The sequence below is a fragment of the Schistocerca cancellata genome, chromosome 7, assembly GCF_023864275.1.
Source record: "Schistocerca cancellata isolate TAMUIC-IGC-003103 chromosome 7, iqSchCanc2.1, whole genome shotgun sequence".
Classification (NCBI taxonomy): domain Eukaryota; kingdom Metazoa; phylum Arthropoda; class Insecta; order Orthoptera; family Acrididae; genus Schistocerca; species Schistocerca cancellata.
This window is the reverse complement of record NC_064632.1, coordinates 585621691-585643718: the sequence shown is the minus strand read 5'-3', so window position 1 is coordinate 585643718 and position 22028 is coordinate 585621691. Positions and strand designations below refer to the sequence as shown.

Here is a 22028-nt window from a genome sequence, read left to right as displayed (position 1 = left end):
GTGTTTTCTACTAGCGATCTTTTGTTTAAACTATATTGCATCGATTTCACCAGCCAATAAGATTCTGCAAATTAAGAAAAGCTACCCCAGACATGTGAAGAATACCGATTTAATTAATGTGGATAAATTTTTTATAGCAATATGGTGTTAGCGTTAAAATACTTAAGGGGAGGGTGTGTGTGTGTGTGTGTGAGTGCGTGACATGGAGCAGAACAGCAGGTTAAGTGCAGAACACTAATTTAATTTGCATAAATTTTATGTAAAATGCAGTACAATAGTTTAAGGGGGTGGGTGACAAAGAAGAATACGCAGAAATGGCGTTGAAAAGCATGTGAAATTCGAAAAGTATACCAGGTAATGGTGGGAGGACATAAGTAATTACTTGGTTTGGTATCAAAGGCGGTACAATAGTTTGAGGAAATGGGAGTGACATGGAAAACCACTTAACAGAACAATAGGTTAAGTACCTGTCAGTCAAAGGAGAATAATATGTTAAGTGCCTGTGAATCAAAGGAGTTTTGCCCCTGAGTGCATACCTGCCCCTGATTTAGGCAACCAGCGCCAACATAATGAGCCACAACCTGCCTTGCCCCATTACTAATATTCACTGCACGGTTTAATTTAGCGACGAAGCCCACTTTCATTTGGATGGGTTCATCAATGAGGAGAACTGGCTCATTTGAGGAACTTAGAATCCACATTTCGCAATCGAGAAGTCTCTCGATCCTCAACCGGTATGGTGTGCAATTTCCAGTCACAGAATAATTGGTGCAATATTCCTTTGCGAAACGGTGACTACCGAATGGTACGTGGAGCATTTGGGACATGATTTTATCCCCATTATCGAAAGTGATCCCGATTTAGATAAGATGTGGTTCATGCAGGTTAGAGCTCGACTCCATAGAAGCAGGAGAGTGTCTGATGTCCCGGAAGAGCACTTTTGTGACAGCATTCTGGGTCTGAGGTTCCCAGAAAATTCTAGAACGGGCCTCGATTGGCCGCGACGTTCTCCGGATCTGATTCAAATGGTTCAAATGGCTCTGAGCACTATGGGAGTTAACAGCTATGGTCATCAGTCCCCTAGAACTTAGAACTACTTAAACCTAACTAACCTAAGAACAGCACACAACACCCAGTCATCACGAGGCAGAGAAAATCCCTGACCTCGCCGGGAATCGAACCCAGGACCCCGGGCGTGGGAAGCGAGAACGCTACCGCACGACCACGAGCTGCGGACCGGATCTGAACAGATACGACTCCTTCTGTGGGGCTATATTAGAGACATGGTGTACAGCAATATCGGCAAAAGGGCTGCTGAGCTGGAAACAGCGATTCAAGAGGTCATCGACACCACCGATGTTCTGACACGTCAGTGGGTCATGGAGAATTTCGCTATTCGTCTGCGCCACATGATCGGCAAAGGTGGCAAGGGTATTGGACATTTCATAACCTAAATCGGAATATCTGTAGTGACGTTTCACGTTGAATAAAGTGTGTGCATGGTTTTTTTTCATAGTTCCGTATTTGTCACCCTGTAAGTACATTATTTTGGACGGAACCCTCAGAGCACCAGTGGCACTCGTACTTGCCTGTCCTTTCCACCGAATAGATTCTCCATTGGAGGAAGGCTGCAGCGCAGGCGGTGTGGGCCAAGTTCCTCCCGCACTGGCCCTGGTGCACCCCGTCTGGCGGCTTAGCCGCGGAACTGCAGCCTGGCGCGGTGAGGCTGCCCCCGTGTCTGTGCCGTCAGACCTGAGTTCCGTCTCCTATTTCGCGGCCCACTGTATCGGACGTTGCGGGGACGGCTCCCGGCAGCGCAGGTCCCGGGGTCGGAATATCGAGCCGGCGCTGTCCGGTGGCGGTGGCGGTGGCTGCGGCGGCGGCCGCGGCTTACGTAAGGGCCGGCGTGTCGGGCGCGGGCCTCGCTCACCATCAGTCCGTGAATGAGCGGACCGCGAGCAGCTGATAGCCCGGCGAGCGGCGGTGGGGGGCGCGCCGCGGCAGCGCCAGCCGCGGCCGGCGCTCAGTCTGGCGACCGACGCAGCGCGCCGCGACGGACACCGCAGCTCCTCCAGCAGGTGAGTCCAGCCGCCGGCGCCCGGGGCCGCGTACTGGATGCTGGCAGCTGCTTCTTTCCCTAAATAGCCGATGTTAGAAGAAAGCTGTCGAGTCGTACGTAGCTGCGAATCCGAAAATTCCAACTGTCACACTCATCTCAGCCATCGAATCAGGTACACTATCCTTCCTCTGTCGGTCTATTAACCTTCACGCGCTTGCGCGGGCGGTGAAGTGACCGCCTTTTGGCAATTTCGCGTCATACTGAAGTGTCGGTAGACGTACCAACACTGTTTTGTTGGAGGAGACCGAAATGCACACTATAAGCTCTCGCGGGCTGGCGTGAGGTCTGAAACAGGATACGTAATGAATGCTATAAAGAAAAGTACGTAGCTTCTGGAATACTTAACTTTAATCCACATTTGTAGAACATTGCTCTTGAGGATACAGAAGTATTATAGCAATTGAATACGGCGCCTTGCTAGGTCGTAGCAAATGTAGCTGAAGGCTATGCTATCACCTCGGCAACTGAGAGCGTAATTCTCAGTGAACCATGGCTAGCAACGTCGGCTGTACAACTGGGGCGAGTGCTCGTACGTCTCACTAGACCTGCCGTGTGGCGGCGCTCGGTCTGCCATCACTGACAGTGGCGACACGCGGGTCCGTCGTATACTAGCGGACCGCGGCCGATTTAAAAGCTACCACCTAGCAAGTGCGGTGTCTGGCGGTGACACCACACATACTTACTCCACAATGGTAACGACGCGGGGGAGGCACACGTATTCTCTAGCTGCACCTTTTTCCGACAGGTACTGCTCAAAGTTCGTCCAAGTCGCAGCTCTCTGCTTCTCAGGACAAGTTCAAATACGTCCGAACACGTGAATACTTCTAGCGCGAGCGCATGAAGGTTAACTGCAGTGAAACATACGAACAGCTGACATTATAAAACAGTGTTATCGGTGTGTACCTGATGAAGGGCGGTAAGCAAGCCGTACTACTCTAGACAACTGTCTGGAACCATCCTTTCTTTGCGAGCGTGTGTGTCTGCGTGTGCTTGTGTGTGTGTGTGTGTGTGTGTGTGTGTGTGTGTGTGTGTGTGTGTATGTGTGTGTGTGTGTGTGTGGGCGTGTGGGTGGCTCAAATGGTTCAAATGGCTCTGAGCACTATGGGACTTGACTCCTGAGGTCATCATGTAAGTAGGCTGTTTAGGTTGTTATGTTAGTAACGCCATGTAGCGCTCTATATGAAAATCACTGACTGCTGTGTGCAGTCTGTGGCTGGTTTGTATTGTTGCAATCTGCTACAACAATGCAAACCAGCCACAGACTGCACACAGCACAGTCAGTGATTTTCATATAGAGCGCTACATGGCGTTACCAACATAAAACCTTAACATCCTACTTACAGTCAGTCCCCTAGAACTGAGAACTACTTAAACTGACCTAAGGACATCACACACACCCATGCCCGAGGCAGGATTCGAACCTGCGACCGTAGCGGTCGCGCAGTTCCAGACTGTAGCGCCTAGAACCGCTCCGCCACTCCGGCCGGCCGAGTTTGTGTGTGTGTGTGTGTGTGTGTGTGTGTGTGTGTGTGTGTGCATCCTTTCTTCGACAGTGCATGTGTGTGTGTCGAGTTTTAGTGTATTTGATTCTTTATAAAGGTGGCAGAGAGAAGAAAGAGAGCGAATCTCCAACCAGCAACGATCATTTCAGCTGTCACCCACACACTGGATACTGTGATTTTCTTCTTTTCATCTCATCGCCCCAAAGACTTCCTTTAAGCTTCGCAGAACTGCCTCCAACTTACCAAAAGTATAAAAAACTGTGGTCTTGTATGTCGTTTCGAATTCAACTAGTCAGGATGCCATCTTCTGCGCATACATAAACAACGTCGCCTCTGCCCACGAATCATTTGCACAGTTTTCTCTCATTCGATGTCTTAAGTGTAAAGAAACATACGTGCAAGTGATACCGTAAAACAGTCTTACTAGCGTCTGTGTGACTCAGGGGTAGCAAACAAACCATGATGGTTTGTAACCATCCAGACTTTCCCAAAAATCTGTGTAGTTGTATAACACTGTAAATCCAAATATTCATGGTGCCTATCTTTCGCACACATTATGCATAGCAACGTCACCTCAACCAAAGAAACATGTGGACCATTTTCTCTGCATTGATCCATTAACTAGAATGAAACATACAACCAAACGATGTTTTAGAACAGTATTATTCGTACTTGTCTAACGGAAACGTAGTAAAAAAACCGTACAAATATTTAATAACTCTTCGAAATTATCCTTTCTTTGGGAGGAAAAAGATGCCCACCATCCACTGGCAAGGAATCTTCAGACGTCCAACGGGAAAGCCTTTCTTGTTCCTACTGGTACCACTCACTTATATTTTCAGAACTTTGTAAAAATCATGAGCTGCAAAAGCGTAGTAAACAAACAAAACACATGCTAGAAGCCTGTCTTAACGAACCATTCTTTTCAAGAGACACAGAAACAAAATTTTTTTTTAACTATTGACAGCGACACCTAGAAGAAAACACCGCATACGCCTTAAGTTAGCTAGTGTCCAATTTCTGTGTTATTTTTCCGACCGAAGACGTAGAGTTGTGAGCAACAGCCTCCTGCAAAGTGTGCAGTTAAGTGGAGTTCGCTTCGAAATGTTCGCTCAGAAACTGGTTCAGATGGACCTGTGTTCACTGATAGTAGTAGTTCCTGTCTCGTTTGAAAATGATTGACACTCGTTGCCATTTCCGGCGTCAGAACGTCTTTACGATCCCTGTTCGCGGGCTAGACGGCTGCGAGTGGCGCATCGTTCTCTGTAGTCACACTGCACAGCCCGCGTCGCTGCAACAGCTAGTTGGGGAACTTTACTCCCGGTGTGGTCATGGGCGCTCCCAGACGCGGCATCGTCTTTCTGCCTGTGGTCTCACCGCCAGACACCACACTTGCTAGGTGGTAGCTTTAAATCGGCCGCGGTCCATTAGTACATGTCGGACCCGCGTGTCGCCACTGTCAGTGATCGCAGACCGAGCGCCACCACACGGCAGGTCTTGAGAGACTTACTAGCACTCGCCCCAGTTGTACGGACGACTTTGCTAGCGACTACACTGACGAAGCCTTTCTCTCATTTGCCGAGAGACAGTTAGAATAGCCTTCAGCTAAGTCCATGGCTACGACATAGCAAGGCGCCATTAACCATTTCTAGAGAGAGTCTCACTTGTATCATCCAGAATGCTGTATACAAATGATGGATTAAAGTTAAGTATCCCAGCAGCTACGTACTTTTCTTTATAGCATTCATTACGTATCCTGTTTCAGACCTAGCGCCACCTGCGTGAGTTGACGCGTGCATTTCGGCCTCCTCTTGCAACACAGTGTTGGCTATTCTGCCGACACTACACTGCCATTGTGTCGCCCTTCTACGTCGATCCTTCTTATTGCACTGATACCACGCAGCTAACTCGTACATACATAACTGTGCACTGCCGAGACTTAACGGTGGGCCGACCGGGATGGCCGAGCGGTTCTAGGCGCTACAGTCCGGAACCGCGTGAGCACTACGGTCGCAGGTTGGAATCCTGCCTCGGGCATGTGTGTGTGTGATGTCCTTAGGTTAGTTAGGTTTAACTAGTTCTAAGTTCTAGGGGACTGATGACCTCCGCAGTTAAGTCGCATAGTGCTCAGAGCTTTTCTTTTTTTTTTCTTTATTGTGATTTTTATCAGCTTACACAAGGCGGGCTGTTAGTAGCTGAGTACGCCGCTCTTCAGCCTTGAGGTTACAATAAGTAATACATAGAGGGGGCACAGAGAATACAAACAAAACGGCGGGCAAAACAATGTAGACATTAAAAAACAAAAAACACGGAGCCGTTCACGCTGGACGAGAAAACATCACTGACACTAGTTGACACGGTGCACAAAACACGGATGACGGATGCTCAGAGCCATTTGAACCATTTTTTGAACCAACTTAACGGTGGCTCAAATGGTTCAAATGGCTCTGAGCACTATGGGACTCAACTGCTGTGGTCATAAGTCCCCTAGAACTTAGAACTACTTAAACCTAACTAACCTAAGGACATCACACACACCCATGCCCGAGGCAGGATTCCAACCTGCGACCGTAGCGGTCGTGCAGCTCCAGACTGTAGCGCCTTTAACCGCTCGGCCACTCCGGCCGGCAACAACTTAACGGTGGAGGGTAACATGAGCCCCTGCTACCGGGTCATCTACAGCGCTCCAAAACGATCGTTACTACATTTATTTCGATTTGTAAATCGATAGTGCACTCAATTAACAAAGGCGGAGTTGCGGATTTTAGATGTTGCGTAATGTTCTTTATAATACGCCTTGCATGTGAGTTTGCACGAGCATGCTTCATGCGATGTTCCACTAGTGGCGCTTGTTGGCTCAGTGGGAGTCAGATTACGAATCCGAACGTCCAGCTGTCGGTCACTCCCAGCAGCTTTTCTGTCACGTATCGCTTCTGTAGCAATCGAGTCTGCGTGTGGAAAATTGTGACGCGGTCCGCGCTCCGTTGCTTACGATCTCGCACAGGAGACCATTCGGCAATGGATTTGCAGATGTTATACGTATCTACTACCGCTGTTGGTTTTTTCTGTCGCCGAGAGTAATATTCTGACTACGGGAACCGGTCGGCGTGCGACTTTTGCTCGTGGCCTCGTCCTTGGCTCCCATCGCGCCCACGGGAGATGCCGGCTGCACAGACGAGCCCAGGGGACATTGCGAGCCGGTGCAGGCGTCGGGGGACCGCACTGCGGCCTGCGCTTCACCTCTCCGTTTACAAGTGGCGCTCTTTACACTCTACCTGTAGCACTGCTGGGGAACGAATCCGCGACCTGTTTTATTATGTTGTTTCACGTATGGGAGTGATAAACACGAGCGCCGTGGTATTATATCTGAACTCGCGGAATTCTACGTCTTTCACTCAAACGTCCTTGAGAGACGCGATTCTGCTGACGGTCCAGTTCCTTATCAGAGTGACGCACGAGATGTATCTCCGGCACAAATAAATGTTCCTCGGCTGCTGCCAAAGTGTGTTAGCAGTGCAGATGGCGTTTCCCCTCGATAAGAAATACGTTCTGCGTTCTGCACGCGTCACTTCGTCTTTCTCCCTATCCTATCTTTGTTCCTGGCCTCCCGGCAGCTATTGAGCAGAGGACACGTTATCGAGTTCAGTAGTGCGCTGCGCCTCGAATCCGGAAATGTATTCTCGAAGTCAGGTAAATGGGCGGAGACACTACTGAAGTGGAGGCAGCTTTCAAATGTTCAAAAATGTTCAAATGTGTGTGAAGTCTTATGGGACTTAACTGCCAAGGTCATCAGTCCCTAAGCTTACACACTACTTAACAAAAATTATCCTAAGGACAAACACACACACACACACATGCCCGAGGGAGGACTCGAACCTCCGCCGGGACCAGCCGCACAGTCCATGACTGTAACGCCTTAGACCGCTCGGCTAATCCCGCGCGAGGCAGCTTTCAGAATGGTTTTAAAGTCTTGCAAAATTCTTTCCTACACTTACTGCTTTTGTCAGCTAGCGGTTTCTGTATCAGTGGATACATGCACTGCAGTCGTTAGGGGTACGACGGGAGAATACCTATGCGTGCCCTCATCCCATTTTTTGCTCACGGCCTTTGTATGGGATGGAGGCAGTTCCACGTTAGTTTTTTAATACCTGTTCTCCAGCTACAGCCAACAGTGTTTTTGGAGAACAGTGACGCGCGTCGTCCAGAGACTGCACCTCAAATGCCCTTAACATGTCCTACAACACGATCCTGCCTGTAACACGCTAATGTTACCCTCTGAGAGGATTTCGAAGATTTGACAGCGCGTCTGTCTAATGGAAAAAGTTATCGGACTATAATTTTGAATTTCGTGAAATTAACAGATAAACCAAATGGACTTTAACCTTGGAAGTAAATGAAAGTAGCAAAATCATAAATTAATAAAAAATGAACGGTCGCCAACCCAATTAGGCACATTAATTTGGAAATATATGTTTAAGAAAATTGAATATTGGTTATCGAAGTTAGTTTCGTTGAGATTTCCCTTTGAATAGTAATCAAGATACAAACTGACACAGCGCACACACCAGTAAATTATGGGGAATAGATTTGCACCAAGCTCATACTAATGACAACTACACTCAAAGGCATTACTTAATCAGATACTGAAATGTTACTGCATGAAGTGCAGAACTAAATTTGTACATGAGGGCCTTTTGTCTTAAACTGACATGACAAAAATAAATAAAGATGAATAATATCACAAATACAATGTTTAAGCTCCTCTACAAATATCCGTTTTCCTTGGCAACAGTACTAGTTCAGTTTCTTCCTAATAAATGCAGAATATGATGCGGACACACAAACTAGTACAGTTTCACTAGTCAACGCTTTCTTATTATTGCAGTAGAAAAGACTAATTCAAAAAGCTAATCATCCACTCCACTTCGAGTAGTTCGTAATTTACTTTGTAAGACAAGAAAATACAACACTGGGCTTAATTAACTTCAAGAAAGGAACCATTCATGATAGAAATCAAAACCACACTATGTTTGAAAATGAGCTTATTTGCCTTTTTATCACCTGTGAAGCAGGTATTCTAGACAATAATATTTACACAATCTTTCACTGTACTCCTACAAAACTATATTTTGAAATAAGCTAAGGATATTTTACCAAAAGCCTCTCTAATTTCACTTTTGTGGTTTTAACTTTAACTTTTAGTCCTTTTATATTAGACAAAAAATAACTTTTAACCACTTGAATGAAATAATTGTTCATTTAAATCAGGATACTCAGTTTTAGTAACACTTAGGTAAGGACTCTGCATAGGTTCATGGTCAGGCTAAAAAATATGGTTCCGGACACGGGTTTATAATCATGTGATTATTATTAAAGCAACACACAAATTAACTGGTCCATGCCCATATACATTCCCGAACGTATGAAGTTAGTGAAGCAGAGGCGAAGATTGGTGGCAAGCGGCATGGCGGCCAACTGACTCACGGCTCTTGATGTTCGAATGCTCTATAAAATCTCTTCTTGGCGTCGGATTTTCAACATATTAGAGCCAGTCCTTTATGCCGAGAGTACGAAATAATTGCCAGATCCTCATCCAAGGCAAATCCTTTGTAAAGCGGCTTCCAATTCCCTCTCATGCACCGTCGAAGTGTACCGTGGTACGGCTAGCCACATACTGCGTACCGTTCACACAAAGGAGACGCTCAGTTCGACTGCCAAAACCACCTTTTACATCGCGCCATTCCACTTCCGTTGCGGGAGAACTTCCCTACAGCTTTTACGTGTTACAAATACAAGTGCCCTAAGGATGAACCAGCTTTCAGTAACCTTTTTCCTTTTTATGAACATACACATATTATTGTAATTTATCATTTTAACATATCCTTTCGCTTTTTTCATAATGACATTACCGAGTTTCTCGCCATATCTCAAGGACTTTAAATAACAAAGAATAAACACTCCTTAACTGCAGATACACAGTTACATAACATAAACCTACTTGTGATCGATATAAGTGTTACAGTCTGTTTCACTTACGTATCGGTTGCGCTGAGTTGTTGCTATCCTAGCAGTGCGATTTCTGTTTTACGCCTGCTGGATGCATCGCACACTCCCTGAGTCCTTCCGAAACATTCAATTTTCCCATTTGCCTTCCTTATCACATTTCAGACCACTTCATATCTTTAGCCTCAAATATTAAAACGATGTGATGAGCATTAGATGTTTAGCACTAACCCTGTAAACAAAAACTATCACGGTAGTTTCCATTGTTCAACATATTACACTGGATTTATCCAGATTTAAAGAGAGCAGATTTAAGAATATCTAGAGGAGACACTATCCAGTTTGTAATATCTAAACTTTTACAGTCGGAAATGTCACACTTATTAAAACATTCCGTACAATGTCCTACTGAAACACAATGTTTCGTCCCCATCTGTGGAGGACATCTCCACGGAGGGCTGCAGTTTCTTCGACTGTCCGACAGACAGTTTTACCCGCTATCTGACTAATGTGAAATTCTGTTTCCGTATGCTCTCGCGCAGAGACGAGATGTCTCACGTTTTGAAAACAGGTGGGGACGAAACGTTGGGTGCCGGAGAGGAATTCTTCCGACCGCGGAGTAATAGCGCAGAGTATTTTAGTAAGTGCGACAATCCGATGTGTTCCGCAATTGCGAAGAATTATTTTTCTCTTCAGACAGTGACATTGTTCCGTGCTTCAACTGCGGCGCTTTGTCGTGTTTAACGTAAATCTGTTAAATGCCATTCGCTTAATATTTCGAAACGCTGAGTGAAGGCTGGTTTCCAGGTCAGGCGTCCTTGTAAGGTGGGCGAGGAGGCCCGTGTCGTATAGAGCGGCACACACGACACGCGCTACACGTAGCACAGCCGAACCCGCTGTCGGAACACGCGGCGCTGGACCCTGCACCCCGTGACGCACGCGGGTTCTGTTCCCTGCACTGACTTCGGGCGAGCAGGCGGGATGGCGAAGTACTTCGAACGATGAGCTCACCTTCCGGGGAGCGACAGTCAAATCCCCAGCTTGAATCTAGATTTGCTTTTTGCGTGGTTCTTGCAAACCGTTTCAAGTGAATGCGTTTTTACGCTAGACCGCCAGGCTTGAAGAGAGTGCGATGAGATTACTTGTTCCTTTCTTTTTAGCTACTGATAGCCCAATGAACATACGGACTACCGTAAGCTGAAAGAAATTTGAAAACTCTTCAGAGTCACTGATGTGTAGGTATTTTTTCATCACTTTTTTCTATACTCGTGGTCGTGCGGCAGCGTTCTTGCTTCCCACGCCCGGGTTCCCGGGTTCGATTCCCGGCGGGGTCAGGCATTTTCTCTGCCTCGTGATGGCTGGGTGTTGTGTGCTGTCCTTAGGTTAGTTAGGTTTAAGTAGTTCTAAGTTCTAGGGGACTTATGACCACAGCAGTTGAGTCCCATAGTGCTCAGAGCCATTTGAACCATTTTTTTCTATATTTCTTTACCTTTCCTTTTAAAAATACCATGTGATTCGGCAAGTCTAGCAGTTGAGGCATTTGTTTCTGCGATCTGATCGTACCTGAACGTACTCGCCACATATACTGTCTGTCCTACCACAAAAGGAGCGATTACTAAGGAGCTGTTTGTGGCGGCGTATTAATACGAGTTTGTTTTCCGCCTTATGCTGTCAAATGTTTCGACAAAATCGATCAGCTCGTGGAGAGTGGGTGAGGGGTTCGATACAGAAGTGGTCTTAAGTTTGGCTGGAAAACGTGTCGACTGTCTTACTACGAAGACGATTAAACCGATGATCCGAATTTGTACGCTCGAAAGTTCCTGGTGCGGTAGCCTTCTCAGTAGAAATCATTAATGTCCACACAGGACTGCATTCGCTGCTTCTACTGCTCAAAACAGAAGCACGAGCTAAGCAAGCAGCTTGTCCGTAATCACTGTACTTATTCCAACAAGTGGTAACTTGCACATACTAAGCAAGCAGTCTTAAGGAAGAAAAAAACGGCAGGTAACTATTTCGCCCACAGTTACTAGTTCATCTACATAATACTCCGCAAGTAACCTAAGGATAAGTGGCGGAGGATACTTTCGGTACTAGTTTCAGAATTAATGCTATTTTTCTCGTTCCATTCGTGGGAAGGTAGTATTACGTTTATTATCGCTAGCAATTAATTTAATTAATTACCTGTACACACCCTAAGGACACGTACAGTGCGCCGGCCGTGGTGGCCGCGCGGTTAAAGGCGCTACAGTCTGGAACCGCGCGGCCGCTACGGTCGCAGGTTCGAATCCTGCCTCGGGCATGGATGTGTGTGATGTCCTTAGGTTAGTTAGGTTTAAGTAGTTCTAAGTTCTAGGGGACTGATGACCTTAGAAGTTAAGTCCCATAGTGCTCAGAGCCATTTGAACCATTTTAATTTGACACGTACAGTAAGATGATTATGTTACACGTAAGCACTACTTAAAGAAGCAGCGACGTCACCACATTGATGTGCTCACGGATTCTGTTCCTACGAACTTTTATATTTTTTATTTATTCACTGTCCTTGTTTACCGATTAGCTAATTCTTTGTAAACTGCTCACACTTTCAGAATGGCGCTCGAATATTTCTAATTCTGTTTAAGGTGCACGACGGAACTACTTCAAGTCCTGCGCTTTAGTTTTTTTTAATTTTTTTTATTTTTGTTGATTCTCCTTCATAGTTAGGAGATCCGATCGAATAGCAGATACACTGGATCGTAAAATAATTAATGAAATACATCGAAGTTAAACGAAAAGGTTACTGTCTCTTATTCAGAACCGAAGTGGTACTATATGTCCCTCGTGGGCAGTACCTAGTGCAACTGGAGGGAATAGTTATGTCGAAAATGTGACAGCTTGACCTAGGGCTACATCAATTCAATGGAGCATAGCACGTCCAGTCGCCACACGAGTGTCGGCTATCGAGAATTGCTCGCAATTTTCCTGGAGATCCCCCCCCCCCCCCACCGCCGTCAGTCAGTGTGGTTCAGAAGGAGGGGTAGGGACTAACTCGTCATCCGCGTCCAAGTGGGAACGCCGTCAGCGCGTACACTGCAGTCTAGCGCAGTGCAGTGCGGTGCAGTGTGCATAGGCAGCGCAGGCAGCATGGGCGAAGGGCGTGCACTCTGCTGTTCCTCCGTGGTGAGTCTACCAGCACACACACACACACACACACACACACACACACACACACACACACCCGCGCTCTGACCGTGGTCGCTACACCACGCGCTATGCTGCTATTATATTTCCGAGCGAGGTTATTTTCGCATTGTGATGTGCTACCAGTGCCGAACATAAGCGTTATTTCTGAGAGTGGAGTCTGCGTCTACTTTTACCACTAAACTAGTAGTGTGTTCATACACCTGACACGCAATATTCTTGGGTCTCGTGACCAACAGGGGTCATCAGTACAGTCTTTGAAGTGTTAAGACGTATGTGAGTCCTCGTTTCTTTCTTGCAAATGTCGATCGTACATTTTCTTTTTAATATCTCGTTTATTTCTTGTGTGTGGTGCCTTAGATCACGTTGTTCACTAGACCAGCATAGGTCTACTGGAGACAGCGATCCACCAGGGAGAATTATGCTTCATATTGTGACGTATACTACAGCTGTATCTGTTGTTTTTTATGAGGGTTTGGTGACAGACTGAACTCTAGCAGTCACTCATATATAGGTCAAGTTGGAACGTGATAGTCTTGATATATGTTGCCAAAATATGTCATGACAATCTTTTTTGTATACGTTACGCATTCCGGTTATATTTGTACTCATCAAAACCCATAATTTACCACCGTTGTCTAATATATTTAAGGCTTTGTATACTCGAAAGCTTTAAGAACAGGGGCATTTAGGGCTCGAAACCCCCTATTTCCGTTGATGTCATGTTTGTTGAATTTTCTTTTGCTAATGTTTTCGCGTTAATGGCGTCTGCCGTTGGTCGTTTCTTAAGGCTCGCATCCCTGCCAAGCTAAGGACATCGGCGTATCAATGCAACACAAAACTGGTAGCTAACGCCATATTACGTGCTATAGTTTTTGAGTCCTCGTGTAATTTAGAGAGTCGCGGCATCAGACGAAAGGGGAAGAATGTTGTTTCATACGTTTCTTCTGTGTGTTCTAAAAGTGAACAGAAGCGTTCATTAGAGCTTCGCCATCCCATAACCCAGCTGTCACCTCTCACCGTAACCCATATCTCGAGAAACGTTACACATCAGTATCTCACCACATCGAAATGTTTATTTACATTAGTTGGGTTCGGGTAACATGTCAACGAAACTGTCATCTTCCGACCAAAGTTAAATCCATCGCTGCGTTGTCAGGTTCTGGTGACACACTATCTTCCAAACACTAACATAGGCGCAAAATAAATACTGCTATTCTTTTGCTGTTTTTGTGTTTGCGTGTGTATGACGCCACAGGATTCACCATCACGTTTCGGGACGAAGCCGACATTCAATATCGGTAGGTTCCGATGACAGAAATTTGTGACAAGGGAAGTTTATTTTTCCCGGGAAATAGGTTAACCAGGCACCATGAAAGGGCTGTTGTGTAACCAGCTACTTGTTAGGCTACTAACAGACGGTTATTCAAAAGCTTTGCGTGACGGTAACTCCTAGGTTATATACATTTTTGTTTTTAATATCCCGTTTCAATTGCAATATTTCGTTTTCCTCACCATCGACAATCAGGGCTACAACGACATTTTCAAGGGCTGCTTTCAGAACGTAATATCTCCTTCAGCGTGTTTTCTTATTTGGCAACAGAATGTTCACATACTTCTTGGAAACGAACCAGCTGGTCCGAAACACATTTACTTTTGTATTAGTTCGGTATTCAACGACTCCAGCTATCTTCTGTAACTTCAGATAGTAAAATTTACAGTGTAGGTGCCGCATGTGTCTTCTACGTGAGAAACCTCGTTTTCGCTAGACTCTGTGTTTTGCGAGCAGATATTCGAATCGAATAGATGTATGCCAGGATATTGGCAATGCTCCCTTGGTGATTTTCGTTAGCTGGGCTTCAGGTCGAGGTCTAAGATGTATTTGTTAACAATGTTCCGTCTCCTAATGGTGAAGACGTCATCAAAAGCTATAAAGAGTAGTTCCAAACCCAAAAAATTTCGGTTAGCCGAACTGTTTATATATATCCCCTCAACGATCGGTTTATTACGTAACCACACCGTTACCTAACATCACGGAGTAACGCCCCGGTGTGCGTCATGGAGCTTGCAGGGCGGAAGTGCTGGCGTTCTTTGTTTATTTATCGCTATGGTCCGCAACTTCTTTGGTATCAATCCTTTTTGTTTCCTGTTTAAATTCTTTTTTTGATTTGAATTTCTATGGCGTCTTTGTACATCCTGGCATGGTAACAACTACAGCCTGATAGTGTCGAAGAAACGAAATTGGTGGCTACCTGGTCCCGGCGGGCGGTCAGCTACTGCCGATTTATCAGTGTAGCGAGACAACACTTGCGTCCTTATGCAGTGTGTCAATGTTTTTTTTAGTAGTTCCCATGATGACTTCATCTATTTCTATACCCTGCAAAGCACTAAAGTGAATGGCAGAGAATACTTCCCATTGTAGCAGTTATTACGACTTTTATCCGTTCCATTCTCGTGTAGAGCGTGAGAAGAATTATTGCTCTAATGTGTGTCTGCAAGCACGTTGTAATCAATGCGATCTTGTCTCCGCTATCCCTGTGGTTGCGATGCTCAGGAGGTTGTAGTCATTCTTCGATTCATCACTTAAGGTCGGTCCTACAAACTTCCTAAGCAGGCTTTCAAGTGACACTGTCACTATATTGCAATGTGTGCCAGTTCTTTCCAGCATTTCCGTGACACTCCCCCACCGGCCAAGGAACTATCCCACGACACACGTGCTGATCTCTTTTTACAGGTTCAATATCCACTGTTTCTCATATTTGATACTGGCTCAACAGACTTGAACGGTATTCTACAGCTACATCTATACTCCGCAAGCCACCTGACGGTGTGTGGCGAAGGGTACCTTGAGTATCGGTTCTCCCTTCCATTCCAGTCTCGTATTGTTCGTGGAACGAAAGATTGTCGGTAAGCCTTTGTGTGGGCTCTAATCTCTCTGATTTTATCTTCATGGTCTCTTCGCGAGATATACGTAGGAGGGAGCAATATACTGCTTGACTCCTCGGTGAAGGTATGTTCTCGAAACTTCAATAAAAGCCCGTACAGAGCTACTGAGCGTCTCTCTTGCAGAGTCTTCCACTGGAGTTTATCTATCATCTCCGTAACGCCTTCGCGACTACTAAATGGTCCTGTAACGAAGCGCGCTGCTCTGATGGATCTTATCTATCTCTTCTGTCAACCCTATCTGGTACAGATCCCACACCGGTGAGCAGTATTCAAGCAGTGGGCGAACAAGAGTACTGTAACCTACTTCCTTTGTTTTGGGACTGAATTTCCTTAGGATTCTTCCAATGAATCTCTCGCGTCTGCTTTACCGACGATTAATTTTATATGGTCATTCAATTTGAAATCACTCCTAATGCCCATTCCCAGATAATTTATGGAATTAACTGCTTGCATTTTCTGACCTGCTATATTGTAGCTAAATGATAAAGGATCTTTCTTTCTATAAATTCGCAGCACATTACACTTGTCTACACAGAGATTAAATTGCCATTCCCTGCACCATGCGTCAATTCGTTGCAGATCCTCCTGCATTTCAGTACAATTTTCCATTGTTAAAACCTCTCGATGTACTACATCATCATCATCTGCAAAAAGCCTCAGTGAACTTCGGATGTCATCCACATGGTCATTTATGTATATTGTGAATAGCAATGGTCCTATGACACTCCCCTGCGGCACACCTGAAATCACTCTTACTTCAGAAGACTTCTCTCCATTGAGAATTCTAGGATGGGTCACACGGGTCGTTTTTCATCATCATAATTTAAGACTGATTATGCCTTTCAACGTTCAGTCTGGGGCATAGCCCCCTTACAAAATTCCTCCATGATCCCCTATTCAGTGCTAACATTGGTGCCTCTTCTGATGTTAAACCTATTACTTCAAAATCATTTTTAACCGAATCCAGGTACCTTCTCCTCGGTCTGCCCCGACTCCTCCTACCCTCTACTGCTGAATCCATGAGTCTCTTGGGTAACCTTGCTTCTCCCATGCGTGTAACATGACCCCACCATCTAAGCCTGTTCGCCCTGACTGCTACAGCTATAGAATTCATTCCCAGTTTTTCTTTGATTTCCTCATTGTGGACACCCTCCTGCCATTGATCCCATCTACTAGTACCTGCAATCATCCTAGTTACTTTCATATCCGTAACCTCAACCTTGTTGATAAGGTAACCTGAATCCAGGTCTTTTGTAAGCAGGTTAATTCCTTTCCCCCAATTTTCTTCCAACGCAGTTTCCCACCAGTTCTATATGATCATTCCATTTCATAGCCGCACAGAAATCAACACAGGTATTTGTATGAATTGACCTTTCCAACTGTGAGTGATATCTTAATCATAGGATACTATTTTTTTCGTTTTACGAAGTGAAGTAGTTTACGTTTCTGTACGCTTAAAGCAAGTTATCCGTGTCTTTGTGCCATACTAAAACTTTATCAAGATCTGACTTATGGCTCAGCTTCTTTCCGGCAATGCTTCATTGCAGATAACTGAGAAAAGTCCGAGGTTACTATCATTATTGTCCGCAACGTGGTAATAAACATGAAAGCCCAGATTCAACACATTTCCTTGGGGCAAACTTAGTTATATCTACACCTGTCAATGACTCTCCATCGAAGATTACATGCCGTGTTCTACCGATCGAGAAATCCTCAATCTCGTCACAAATTTCTCTTGATAACCCATCCGATTGTACTTCCAATAATAAGCGTAGGTATGATTGTGGAAAAATGTCTTCCTGCAGTCAAGAATCATTACAACTACCAGCCTGCTTTGATCGAAAGCATTCAGTATATCATGTGAGAAAAATGCAACTTGTATTTCACATGATCGATGTTTTCTGAATCCATGCTGACTGGCATGAAGGAAGTTACTCTGTTAGAGATGTCTTATTACATTTGAGTTCAGAATATATTCTGAGCTTCTATAACAAATTAATGTAAAGGGTAGTGGACAGGTTTTGTGTATCACCTGTGCTGCCCCTTTTTTTTAGGTGGGTGTGACCTGCGCTTTCTTGTAAACATTGAGCACAGTTATTGTTGGAGGGATGTTCGGTATATTATTGTTAAGACGTCTAACACAACCGAATATTCCGTGTAGAATCTGGTAGGGATTGAATGAAGGTCTGGAGCGTTGTTCACATTTAACGATTTGAGCCGTTTCTCGACGCGACTTACTTACATCTATACCACTTGTTTTTGCAGTGGCGCGAGAGTTAAATTGGGGCAATATTCTTGGGTTTTCCTTTGCTAGCGATTAAAGAAAAATAAAGACATGTTCATAGGATCTTGTCGACTTGCAGAAAGCGCTAGACAGTGTAAAATGGTGCAAGATGTTCGAAATTTTGATGGAAAATAGGGGTGAGCTGTAGGGAAAGACGGGTAATATAAAACAGCCAAGAGGGAATAATGAGTGGAAGACTAAGAACGAAGTGCTTGGACTAAAAAGTGTGTAAGACAGGAATGTAGTCTTTCACCCCCTACTGTTCATTCTACATATCGAAGCAGCAATGACAGAAATAAAAAAAATCAGGGTGAAAGAATATCAATAAGAAGATACGCTGATGACACATTGCTATCCTCAGTGAGTGGAGAATGTGCTGAATGTGATGAACAGTCTAAGAGTACAGAATATAGGTTGAGAGAAAATCGAAGAAAGACGAAAGTAATGAGAAGTAGCAGAAATAACAGCGAGTAACGTAAAATCCGGATTGATGGTCAGGAAACAGATGAAGTTAAGGGATTCTGCTACCTAGACAGCAAAATAATCAGTGGCGGACGGAGCAAGGAGAACATCAAAATCAGACTGGCACTAGCAAAAAGGTAATTGCTGTCAAAGATAAGTCTACTAGTACCAAACATAGGCCCTAATTCGAGGAAGAAATTTCTGAGAAGGGAGGAGTATTTTATGGTAGTGAAACATGGACTGTGGAAGAACCGGACAGAAGAGAATCGAAACATTTGAGATGTGGAGCTACAGACGACTGTTGAAAATTAGGTTGACTGATAAGGAATGAGGAGGTTGTGCTCTGAATCAGAGAGGAAAGGTATTTGTGGAAAACGCTGACAAAGAGGAGGAACAGGATGATAAGACACTAGGTAATAACTTCCAAGGTACTAGAAGGAGCTGTAGATGGTAAAAACTGTAGAGGAAGACTGAGGCTGCTATTCTGAGATGAAGTTGGCACAGGAGAGCGTGGCTGGCCGCATGCATCTAGTAAGAAGACTGATGATTAAAAAGAAAAAGCATTTTTTGCTTTTTGTACCCTCAATTAAATTTTCTTGCTCGTACGTGTTTGGACAAAACCTTGGTGATACTAAGAGCCTCTACATACGACGGTTAACGAAACACTTGACTGCATGTGGAAGAGATTTTACAAACCCCTGCAGCGACAAGATGTATTCAAATATTTGCGCAAGTTTCTTGTGGGTTTAATCAACTGTTATAACTGTGTTCTCTTAGCATTCTGCTGATGCGATATGTGACTGTTTTTACTAACTGGAATAGAAATTTCCCTTTAGCTGGTTGTTTCCCACTAGAAGCTCCAGTTCTGTCAGGACGTAGTGCCATATTTATCTCAAGGAAACCATGTCCCTTGAAAGTAATTCTTACACGCCGGAGTCTTTACAGCGTTCGATGTTGTCTCGAGCACTAGGAGGCAAAACGCCGGGCACATGAACATGCCTTAGGGCACGGCCTAATACGCACCTAAAAGGACTCGCCAAGGACACTGAAGCCTATGCCGGCAGCGTTTACTTGGCTTCCACACTACTTACAACGTGGGCCGTGGTGGCACACTGATGTGTAACGTAGCTCGATGCCAAGGTTGCGCTGAAGGTGACACATGGGTTCCGAGTTGGCACAACCTACGAATGCGATGTGATACGAGGTGTAAGTCTTCTTGTGGTGAATTTGATGGAATTTGCGATCATGGAACTCTTTCAGTTTCATATTATAATGGTAGCCTCACGATCACTTACGTCGGATGGCGTTGTCCTTTGATATTTGCCATTTTACTTACTCAGCTCGCTTTATCCTCTGGCAATTGCTATATAGTATTTTGTGTGTTTTTCGTAAAAGGTTTCTTGCATATGATTTGTTAAATACCATAATATCCGGGAGTTAGATTTAATTACCAGGCATGGCAGGGATCAGATCCGCATGCAGTGTGGACATCAAATAGATTGGCACACCGTTCTGTGGGAGTACAATTATTAGCGAGTTCCCTATACATATTGGGAGTATTCACAGTTGAATTGTCTCCGCAGTATCAGGAACGTAACACCCAATCATTTGTAGCACACAAGCGCATAGAACAGTGTGTTGTGTGATTTAGTGTTGCTATCTTTACGTAGGGGTGATGGCCTGGTATTCGGATTGACATCCGGCTACATCAATGATATATAGACACGTTAAGGTGTCTCATGAGAGGCTAACCCTTAACGGAGGAAGCCAGTGAACCGTCGATAAAATAAGCCCAGTATCCAGTAGTATTACTCGCCAACCTAAACAACATATTCTGTTCATCAAATTTGCTGACTTCCATCATGTGCCAATATATGACTAGTAATCTGATTTGATCCATTATAAATGGTTTTTGAAAGCCTGCGACTGTAGATATAATAGGTTTGTTTATAAATAAATAAATCTTCTGCTACCAGTCACGATTTTTCTTTATTTTACTATTCGCACTGACTGGCGAATAGTAAAATAAAGAAAAATCGTGGCTGGTAGCAGATTATTTATTTATTTATAAACAAACCTATTAAGACTAGTAACTTTCTTTTTGATTATCTTTTCCAAAAGCAAGCACATACTCCGATGGTAATTACGAACACTGGAGTCAGTGATGTCTAAAGTTTCGAAATGTCTCTTTATAGAGTTTGGTTTTTGTTTCCGAGGGGTGCAGACAGAGGTGCGTTCTTTGTTTTTATTTAGAACAGCTTATTTGATAACGATCTAGAAATGATAGCATTTTGTTATTAACTTCAGCGATATTAGTCGCTACATATTGGTTTTCACACAGGTAGGCAATACTACACAGTACAAGTCACTGTGTTGTCATTGTGTTACCACTTTGTCATCCAACCATCTCCACAAAGTTGGTACTAGTATCCAGTCAGTCGAAGTCGTCCGTGGTGCTGTGATTTCATCAGCGGAGAAGAAAACAGAGCCTTCTGCATCTTTATTTCTGTTTTCATAAAGGTGATCGACTGCGAAATTGTCTTTAGCATGACAGACCGACAAATTCATATAAAAAATCGATCAAATGCAAACGCAGTTGTTACATTCAAATGAAGTAATTTATTGCTTACTTGTCGCCCTAACAAATACCGGAACTTGCATTAGCAATCACGCTACATTGGAAACTAATTTAAAAAGTTCGTTTTTCGATCTGTATATGGTGCGTGCGACATTATCTATTATACGTTAACAGGTGCAGTCATTTAGAGAGAGAGAGAGAGAGAGAGAGAGAGAGAGAGAGAGAGAGAGAGACTGACTGACTGACTGACTGACTGACTGAGTGACTGACTTGCATGTTTTGGACACTTTGTTTGATGAACACATTGATCTGAACGGACTTCTTGCCAAGGCAGTTAAGCATTTTTATTGATCAATGTACAGTGTCACAGGTCAGCGCGTCATTACGGCGTTTTTTTTTTATAATTGATAGGTGGATTTCGACTGCATTTTAAGTAACTGCACTTGTCGGAGGACAATCTGCGCCACCCTGTCCTCCCGTGTCAGTGGGAAGGCATGCTGACACTTCGTAAGGGTCCTGATGACCTTGGTATTTTGCGTCCGTAATCATCATCATCATCATCGGTACTGTGCGGCAGAGAAAATGTTCATCTCTCTTCAAAACGCCTTAAATGTGATTTCCTGGATTGGAAACGTTCGTGTTTGTCAGCTGATGCGGTTCACTCATACTTGGACGGCGTTTGTGAAATATAGCGTTAATGACAAGCCATTGTGTAAGCTGGCTGGTTTAGTATATAGACAGATTGGTAGACTGTCAGATGGGTGGATAGAGGCAAGACTACGGAAGGCGTGTGGCTGGGCGCTCTCAGTACGTTTTCAGTGTCGTCCGCTTCGGCCCCTCGCTCACTCGCACTCACGGGCGGCGTTCTTCATTGCTCGCAGCGACCGCCTGTTGCGTCAGCAGCACTGAGGCCGCGCCGCCTGTCCTTCGCGTCCCACGAGGTTTATGGGCGCT

General features: G+C 44.7%; 1 protein-coding gene across 2 annotated transcripts in view; it reads left to right on the top strand.

Moving 5' to 3' along the window:
* The first annotated feature begins 1988 nt into the window (after window positions 1-1988).
* LOC126092593 (protein croquemort-like) overlaps window positions 1989-22028 on the top strand; it is a 283748-nt gene continuing 263708 nt past the window's right edge. Inside the window, exon 1 of one of the 2 annotated variants that reach the window (XM_049908286.1) lies at window positions 1989-2078. Coding sequence is in view for 1 of the 2 variants with exons in the window: in XM_049908285.1 (XP_049764242.1) it covers window positions 12748-12783 (36 nt within the window). In the remaining variant the exon portion in view is untranslated. Of the gene's footprint in view, window positions 2079-12688; window positions 12784-22028 lie in introns of those variants that run through there. The other variant, XM_049908285.1, reaches the window with a different exon arrangement.